Source organism: Miscanthus floridulus, chromosome 7 (assembly GCF_019320115.1).
Source record: "Miscanthus floridulus cultivar M001 chromosome 7, ASM1932011v1, whole genome shotgun sequence".
Lineage (NCBI taxonomy): Eukaryota > Viridiplantae > Streptophyta > Magnoliopsida > Poales > Poaceae > Miscanthus > Miscanthus floridulus.
The window spans coordinates 70,367,349-70,376,609 of record NC_089586.1 but is presented as its reverse complement, the minus strand read 5'-3'; the positions used below and the strand labels follow the sequence as shown (position 1 = coordinate 70,376,609).

The 9,261-nt window shown below is 50.7% G+C and overlaps 1 protein-coding gene across 1 annotated transcript; it reads right to left on the bottom strand.

Annotated features, from left to right (window-relative positions):
• Window positions 1–2,108: 2,108 nt before the first annotated feature.
• On the bottom strand, window positions 2,109–5,183 carry LOC136463398 (bidirectional sugar transporter SWEET15-like). The gene is made up of 4 exons (XM_066462398.1): window positions 4,962–5,183; window positions 4,212–4,248; window positions 3,251–3,623; window positions 2,109–3,121 (listed from the first exon to the last, which is right to left on the bottom strand). Exons 1-4 carry the CDS (start codon window positions 5,014–5,016, stop codon window positions 2,606–2,608), a joined length of 981 nt encoding a protein of 326 aa, XP_066318495.1. The 5' UTR covers window positions 5,017–5,183; the 3' UTR covers window positions 2,109–2,605.
• Between the last annotated feature and the right edge of the window lie 4,078 nt (window positions 5,184–9,261).

The following is a 9,261-nucleotide window of genomic DNA, read 5'->3' as shown; positions in this document are numbered from 1 at the left end:
TTACAGGCACGTCCCCGGTCTGTCCAGTCCGGTGAAGAGGTTGCTACAGGTGCTGCAAGCAGTGTACGCTGCGTACATACAAAAACAAAAGGTCAAGCTTTTGTTGCATGCAGGCTGACGGGTTTAGCTGAATGTGGCAATTCTTTACATGAAACTTTGTGCTCGCCGGTGAATGGGGTTAGCCTGTCCGGCTGTCCGTGCCCTGTGTATCGACCTCTCTTTCACTTACTTCTCTGTTGCGGATGCAGTTGTAGCAACAGTGTGGATGGTCGAGACTCGACTCTCGAGAGGCAGTGGATGTGATCTAGAGCTACAGAAACAGAACCCTTCGGGGCAACCTCGCAATCCCAATCCAACGAAACATCGTGACTTTGTTGATTCTTTTTATAAATGTTATAAGTGTACTTGAAAAAAACAACAAACAATAAAAACTATGCACACCTGTCACTACTGGTTGGAGTTAGGAGGCCTAGACCACGGCCGTGCAAGGTAGATCACGGTGGCGACAGCCGGAATCCATGGAGGCCAGGGGCAGACCACACAGGCCGGCTCCGGCCGCGATGCGGCCCCCCACATGCATGAGGTGGTGGAGGGACCAGCGCGAGCAGAGCAACGACATCAACCGACCAGAATCATCAGCCGGATCTATCTTAGGCCCGTTTAGATCAAAAAAAATTTTGGATTTTGGCTCACTGTAGCATTTCGTTTGTATTTGGTAATTAGTGTCTAATTATGGACTAATTAGGTTTAAAAGTTTCGTCTCGCGATTTCTCGACCAACTGTGTAATTAGTTTTTTTTTTCGTCTACATTTAGTACTCCATGCATGTGCCGCAAGATTCGATGTGACAAGTACTATGCAAAATTTTTTGGCAACTGAACGGGGCCTTAACTAACGGCAGCAGGAAACGAGTGGTGTCAAGGGGCCTGACAGCGACTTTGGGATCAAATGTTGCCGCGCCGCGCACCTATTTCGATCTTCCCCAAATCTCATCTCGCAGCAGCAGGGGCTAGCGGCTGGTCATTACGCGGTCCATCCAGTTCTTCCGAGATATCATCATCAGTGGCAGGGAAAACTATATATACTGACTGGCGTCGCCGGTGGCTACTCGGTCGTATTTGGCTTATAATCCATGGTAACAAACATTATTTTTCTCTCATACCAAACAAGTGAACAGTACTTTTAGCCATGGCTTATAAGTCAAACCAGCCCAAACGAGCAGAGCGTTTATCTATGTTGTGTCACATCGCACAGACGCACACCTCGTGCCTGAGCCTGACCATGGTTTCTTTTTCGGCCGAAATCTCCTGATATTTTTTATATATCTTTTTTATCCGTAGGCGCCGATAAAAAAATATCTATCTATTTTTTTTTATAAATTTTGTTTAAATTAATTTAAATTTACTTAAATTCAAATTAAATTTTATTTGAATTTGGTCCGATATTTTCGATATATCATATTTATCCTCTTTATCTGTGACCCTGATAAATTTTAATTTTCGAAAATGAAAACCTTGAGCCTGCCTGCCATGGCCGGGTCGTTTTCACCATCTCATCATCCCACATGCGCACCGTTGGCCAGACCAGCCGCCGGTGCGACGAAAAGGCGCAACGGTTTCTTCGCTTCAGCGCCCGGCGGTGCACGCGGCGGGAACGAATACTAGTAGTACTGCCAGTTCCTTGGCAACGCAACGGGACAAGGCAGGCTTGAGTGCGCACGTCTGTCCGTCCCGCCCCGCCGGGGCGCCGGGCCCTGTCCCTCCATGCTCCAGCTTTCCCGGGGCTCGTTCGCTTGCGCGTGCAGATGCCGCCGCTGCTGCCCGCTGCCTGCCTGCCGGAGTCGCGCAGCGCCGCACACTTGTCCGCCCCGCCTGCGCGCCGTACCCGTACTATTCCTCTGCGCGTGACCACCTGCCTCTGCTGGGCCTGGGCGCTCCTTAGGTTGTTGTCGTGCCGTGGAAATGAAAGGATCGGCGGGGCTCAGGGCGCTCAGCAGCAGGTGCACGGGGCCAATAGCAGTTTGGCACGACCGGACGTCGCACGGGGCCACGGGGGGCGGGTGTCGTTGCACAAAACCGCCATGGGCACACGAAGCGAAAATGTGCTAGGTAGTGAATCGCCCATTCCAAGTTTATTACTGCGACGGCATCAATGGAATGAAAACAATCATCAGACTACTAGGACACACAGGGCGGCAAGCCGATGGGAATCGATTACAGACACACACAGATCTAGAGACAGAGAGCCTAGCAGCTAAGCCGTCTTCTGAATCTGATGGGAACCAACCCTCTCGCTCGCTCGCATTATCTCATCTCATCTCTCGCCGGTTCATCACACAGGCCAGTACGGCTGGCCCGCGGGTGCCAAGGCGCTACTCGCCTAAATAGATAGGGCCCGGCTACTTCCATTCCATCGCATCTCGACGGGTCAAGTCAAGTCAACGGGCCTGCATGCATGCAGCCAGTACATCTAGCCGCTGCTGTAGCGTAGTAGCAGGCCATTGCCCTTCCTTGAGGATTTTTACTACCGACTGATCGATATCGACTCCACGGCCCGCTACAGGGCATGCGACTCACTCTGCTACTTACTAGTAGACTTCAGCCAACCTACGCCTCCACGGCAATGGCCATGTCGGGCTTCATCGCCGGCTGCTGCTCCGGCGCCGTGGGCACGCCGGCCGCACGGTCATCAGCTCCTGCTGCAGCCGCGGCGCAGGTGGTAGGCTCCACGTCCACGTCGATGACCACGACGGCCTGTGGATCGTGGACCTCCACCACCGGCAGAGTGTCGATGTCGATGGGGTGCACCTCTGCGCCGCAGCTTGCCCTGCCGCCCTCGTGCGCCACCGCGGCCACCACCTCCTTGCTGGCGTGCTCCGCCGCCGGCAGCTTCACCTCCTCCACCAACACCACCGCCGCCGCCGCCGCGGGCTTCTTGTTCCGGTACGCCATGTACAGCGCCATCTGCGCGACGCCGAAGACGAAGCCCAGCACGTTGGGAGCCGCCACGAACACGTCCTTCTTCAGCGCGCCGTACGCGAACCAGATCACGGCGCTGAGCACCAGGAAGAAGGAGAGCGAGATGGGCATGAACTCCACGCTCTTGGTCCGGATCACCTGCCGCTGCAAGCAATACAGGTAGGTAGCGAATGCCAAGATTAATTTCAAACCATGCTCGGCTGGCTGGTACGGTGGTGTTAATTTAACTGACTAACAACAACAAAGAAACAAAGAAAAAACAGAAGAAATTACCATGATGCTGAGCGGCGCGGCGAAGACACTGAGCGCGACGCTGACGCAGATCCAGCCGAGCACGTGCACGCGGAGGCCGGCATTGGAGAGCACCATGGTGACGAGCGCGACGAGGCCGAAGACGCCGACGTTGAGCCCCAGCAGCATCTTGGCCGTCAGCACCCGGGCGGCCTTGGGCGCGTACACCAGATACATACCCAGGTACACGGTCTCGATGACGCAGCCGACGCCGTTGATGGTCACCAGCAGCTCGGCGCCGGACTTGAGCAGCGCGTAGAAGATCCACAGCATGCAGCTGAAGAGCGTCACCACGTACGGCGTCGACTGGAAACCCTCCGTCGACTTCTTGCGGTACACGCGGTAGAAGGTCGGCCTGCAATAATAATGCAAAAATAATTAACCACGGATCGGATCAATCTCTCGGTCATATATTATGTCTCGGTAGTTTTAATTTCTGCGGTCATGATTAATTGCTGACTAATTACTAGTATAATTGATTTTACCATGTGATTAGATTGCAAGTAGGTGCTGTTCAATAATAGCATGTACAACACACCTACCGAACAGTGACACTGCCTCGCAACTAATTAAAGTGTGACGTGCAGTGCTAGATCTTTTCCTTTCCTTTTAATCTCTCTCTCATTCGACTCCTGATTAATGCGAGAATTTAATTCTCAGCAAGTTTCCTCCTAGCTATGTTGTTGCCTTCAGGTATAAGAAGAGATTCTAGAAGAGTATATGGAGCATGGACGATGGTGACACCTCATAGATTCATCAGTGATGAGATACGCATGCGTGCGATGTTGTTTAATATATATTCCCTACCTGAGGGTAGTATCTTGGACTCTTTTTTCTTAATTTACTAAACATTGGTCCTAGATATTGTAAAACTAAATATGAAAAATTCACGGTAGGTTAAAAGGCAAACAAATTAATTAAAGCAGAGATCTCAGTAACTTACAGCGGCGAAAGAAACACCATCAGTGATATTATGTTACCTGCAAAGCAAAGCAAAGCCAAGATCGGAGCAGGGGACGCAGTCAGTTAAATTGCTTGATTCATATGAAGAGTAGGAAATGGAGATGGATCGAAAAAGAAAAAAGAAAGCATGCGAGAAGAAGAAAGACATCCGGCCGGGGTTGGCTGCAGGCAGAAGAAATGAAACAAACTCCTAATAGTCATGTACGACGCGCGCGCACACACACTCACAGGCGCGCCGTTGCACGGTACGGTTCTCGTGAAGGTACATGTAACATGTATGACGGGCTTGGGTTTCTTTGTTTGGGCTAACCACCTCATTAGGTCCTAAAAGTTTGGTTTTGGCGGTTCCATTTATTCAGATGGCTACCGTGGTGTGGCGAGGACATGTTGTTGAGTTGTTCTGTACGCATCTCAAAGGCGGTGATGAAACTGATTAACTACTACTACTAGTAGTAGATATATAATCAACCAAAAGCTTATATTTTTTTGAAAAGTTCAGGAACCAAAAGCTTATTTTGGCGACTGTGCTTTGGAGCCTGCTGGAATGAAGGACTGAAGACGATGATGCCATGTATGCATCTCAATCAAAAAAAGGATATGTATTGGAGAAGGAAACAATGCGGAAACTGATGAGGAGAGGAAGGCGCCACATCGATCTGAATGCGCGCGCGCAGCCCGGCCCGTCGATCGGTTGACGACGATGCTGTTAATTAGTAGGAGTAATATGTACCTAGGATACCAAAGGTGAAGGCCCAGGTCTGCTGCTCCATGTTGAGGAAAGCCATCTCGATCGATCGATCTCCCTTTGCTTGGTTCTCCGGCCTCTTGATCGAGCAGTCAATAATATGGAGAAACGGCCGGCGGTCCTGGAGTGGAGAAGGAACGAAGGAGAGAGGCCAGGTGCAGGTGCAGAGGGCAGAGGAGCTCGCTCGCTACCTGAGGAGGGAGGAGGAGGCTCTCAGCTGGGCCTCCTATATATAGGGAGAGCCAGCAGAGAAGCCACCAGGAGAGGGAGAGCTGCTGAGGAAGAGGAAGAGCGCTCAACAAGGGGGAGGCGGGTTATTAGCTGTGTGGGCCCGTTAGATCTATATGATTACACAATGACTTGTCAAGCCGTGCTTGCTTTGCCTCCTTTGCTTTTGGCGCCGCGGCGAGAGAGAGAGAGAGAGAGAGACACTGCGCAGCTAGCGCGCAGCAGCACATACTACACGGTAGCTAGCTGGTCATTTTGTGCTGGAGGCCATCTTGATTTGTGCTTGCGCGTGCACACGTTGCATTGGCTCCTGGCTCGTCATCAGGCAGCTTGCAGTTGCAGCGAACGAAAAGCCCCTGCTAGCTAGCTGCTGCTTTCGATATTATCGTCGTAACGCTAACGCCCCGTGACATGTCAAACACCAGCAGCAGAGGCGGCGTCCGGCCCAAGCCCCGCCATTCCTGGCCGTCTGTTGCTGTGTTGGGGCATGGATGCGGCGCAGCAGGTGCAGGTCACACACTGCCCCTGCACCTGCTAGTTGTCGTAACGGCCCGCTCACGCTTTCTACAAAAGATACGGCACATCCCCGCGTCGTGACGAGCTTTTGCGGGGGAGCGCCAACGGACCGCACCACCAGTGCTGGCCTCGCAAGTAATTCAGCATTCGTGCAGCCGGGCAGCCGCAGTCGCGCAGACGCAAACGCAAACCCAGACCTGACCGGCCGCTAGCTAGCTAGCTGCTTGCGGAACCAACGGGAAGGGGCCGCCGAGCCAGGGGAGGAGGGGCCGAGGGACACGTGAATGAAACGTCTAGAAGCATGAAGCGCCGTCGCGCCGAATGAAACGCGCGGTGCCGCGGCGGATCGGAGAGGAGTCGCGGAGAGAGCCCGGCCGGTTTCGCGTCCACATCACGCGGCGGCAGCGGGGCAACAGCAAGGCCAGCAGCCCAGCAGGGTGGCCGTCGTCTCGGCGGCGCGCGGATGGATTCCTGCTGGTAACAGTGCTCTTTACGTGTTCCGTCCCGGGGCTCCGCCGCTAACCGCAAACCGGCGCAGGCTCCTCTCGCGTGCGCTCTGCTCGGCTCTGCTGCCATCCAGCTCTCTCTTCCCATTGCTACTAGTACTACTGCTAGCTGCTGCTGGCAGGTTCGCGGCGCCACGTTCCCGCCAAAAATATCACCGGCAATTAATGGGTGACCCCGCCATACACGGATACGGCAAGGGTAGGCGGTACACGTATAACCCCCGGATGGGCAGGTGAGCTGCGTAGTTTTGGACTAAGCTAGCATGCTGCTAGTACAGTCCTCCATTTGTGGCATGGAAACGTACGCCCACGGAAGGAGCGCTAACGGACGGGACGACCCAGCCAGCCCGATCTTGCGTTGATGGAGAGCCTGGAGCCACTTGATCACGCGACAGGCAGGCTAATAAAGCGTTTCGACTCGAGACTTTTAAGGTAAAAAAACACTCACATGTAAAACCAACAAATTAACCCAAGGACGACGGAGTGATCGAAACGGTGAGTTCTGCTTTCTTCTGTAATCTTCTTCGAGTAACTGTTTTGGTTACATTTTAATAAAAGTTTTCAGCAGGGGTCCTTGACCCCCTCCTGTTCCCTTAAAACAAATTACACCAGCCCGATCGATGGAGCCCAATGTAGCTTAGCTTCCAACGATATATATGATGTCCAAACTAAATTGAACCGTCTAATAGGGCCATCTAATTCTGGTTCTGTTAGCATGGGATTGCGATGCTAGAAAAACAACCGCCGCCGCTCTTCCCCACCCCCTCCTCCCTCCCAACCGACCACCTCGCCGATTGGTAGAGGAGTGTGAACCCGATCTCTCCGTAGTTTCTAGTTTTTTTTGTTATTCCTTATTCGTTAAGTGTTTGGTTTCTAGCATCATCAACGAAGACACGAGGTGGTGGCGACGATGGCGCACTGGAATAAAGTCTCTACGGCCTCTTCCTGCCTCATCGACGTTCGATCCGGCGTTGATGAAAGGCCAGTGAGAGTTTAGTCCGTCAGATCTTTTGGTTCCCTTCAGATCTTGGTGGCAGTTGGTGTATTTATCAAGGGAAGCAATCAGTTAGCCTCTTTTCATGGCGATTTCGACCTCCTCTTTTGGTTTGTTCTATTGCAAGGTCTGACATCTCCAGTACTATCATTTCAGCGCGTTTTTCAATCTTCGGCAGGCATTGGACGATCAAAGGAAGAAGATGACTGGTTTGATTTTCAATATACTTTTATTTTGTAGAGGTCATTTTGTGTCAAGTTGTTCTTTGTACGAGCTATTGTTTCCCTGGATATATATCAGATATGAGACACTCTTTTGTGTGTCTTTCTCAACAACAACAACAACAACCAAAAAAAAAAAGCTTTCGATCGATCGGCTGTCCACCAGCAGCAGCCCAGCGCCCAGGCGGTGTCCAAACTGAAACCTGCCACGTTTGCATGCATAATATGCGCAGCGCAATGCGAGCCAGCCAGCTTGGCCTGGCTTCTCCTCCCGCGGACGCAACGCAAGATGATGATGGCTTGCCAAGTTTGTAGCTCTCGTGTCATGCGCATCATATATATCCACCGCTTCCAATCATGCATGGATCGTCGATCGATCGGAGCCAGAAAAACAGACGCGGTGCGTGAGGTTGTGGTCCGGGGCGAATCGGAGACAACGGTGGTGACCGTGACGTGACGCCCCGACCCCGAGCCCGCCTGCTGCCAGGCTCTCTAGTTCCGCTTGCCTACGACGACGATGACCATCGGCGATATGGCGAGGCGAGTATAGTATAGCGTAGCAGTAGAACGGTGCACTGCCTGCTGGTGTGGTGTATCATTGCGCGAGCAGGACTGTATGATTGTGTGTCATTGTGTGGCGCTAGCGCGCTAATTAATGGCGTCCCTAAGCTAGCTCCTCCCCAGCCATATGCATCTATCAGCCGCGCGCAGGGAGGGCTAGCCAGTCGTTTTTAAATTTGCCGCGACTATGAGTGATGATTGGCAAATGATTTGCTGGTAACGACAGATTTGACCAAGCATACGTATATCATTACGAGAGACGTTGCCCTGCTGGAGCTTACTAGAGTCATGCAGAAGCCACGCACTTGTTCCGATCCGCGTGTGTTTACATTCTTTTTATTATACTCCATGCATGGCATGGCGTTTATTTATATATTATTATTATATATATCTAGCAGTTGCTCCCTGTGTTTGTCCTAGTTAATAAGCCACAATTTATAAAATTATATGAGCAGGCCGCTTCTAAGTTATAAGTTATTTTAGTTTTACCTTAAATCAAACTTCTCTAGCTTCGATCAAGTTTTTTTTTAAAAAAAATTAACACTATGAGTTCAAATAAATAAGCTATCAAGAAATTTTTTTATAAATAATTTAATTAAACTAATTTAATGTTGAAGATAACTTTCATGTATTTTTTATATTTTTTAAAGTTAAAGAAAAGTTTGATCTAGAGACAAAACCAGAAGAGAACCTCCAAAATTTGGAACGGTGGAAGTAGATTTTTTTTCTCTCGAATAGAAAAGATCTGCACATCATTGTAATTAAGATAGACGACAGCCCTAGAAGGCCTACAGGATTCCTAGCTTACAGATTCAAGTTTCCTCGGTATTACACAACTTGCAGACAAACGAGATTTGGGCAGTGGAATTAGTTCATATAGCCTGAGATTCTCTAAAGCAAACAACTGTCAACTGGGTGAATGAATTATGCTCAATGCAACTCGCCGCAAATCTTGGATCAGATGGATGTGACGGTCAACTTTCGTACGTATATGATGATGAAGAGGTGAAAAGAGGCTTGATGTGCCGTCCGGCCGCTCGATCAACCACAGGAAACTAACTCAGATCATAACATATACATCAGCTTATTACAACATATATAGTATCAGGGGGGCGAAGGGTCCAAGGGTACGGTTATTAAGTGCTCACTTATCACTTACTCCTCGATAGATCGCCCTACTAGCATTGCTTACGTACGTACAGTTGATTTAGCGCGTGTTTAGTTTCAGGGAGTTGGAATTTGGGGCTACTGTAGCACTT

Bases quoted from the DNA above. Each gene is read 5' to 3' on its own strand.
- LOC136463398 (XM_066462398.1), bottom strand. From the start codon at position 5,016: ATGGCTTTCCTCAACATGGAGCAGCAGACCTGGGCCTTCACCTTTGGT. The intron at 4,249-4,961 runs GTACATATTACT...TTTGCTTTGCAG, and splicing joins CTTCACCTTTGGTATCCTAG to GTAACATAATATCACTGATG. The intron at 3,624-4,211 runs GTAAGTTACTGA...TTATTATTGCAG, and splicing joins ATGGTGTTTCTTTCGCCGCT to GCCGACCTTCTACCGCGTGT.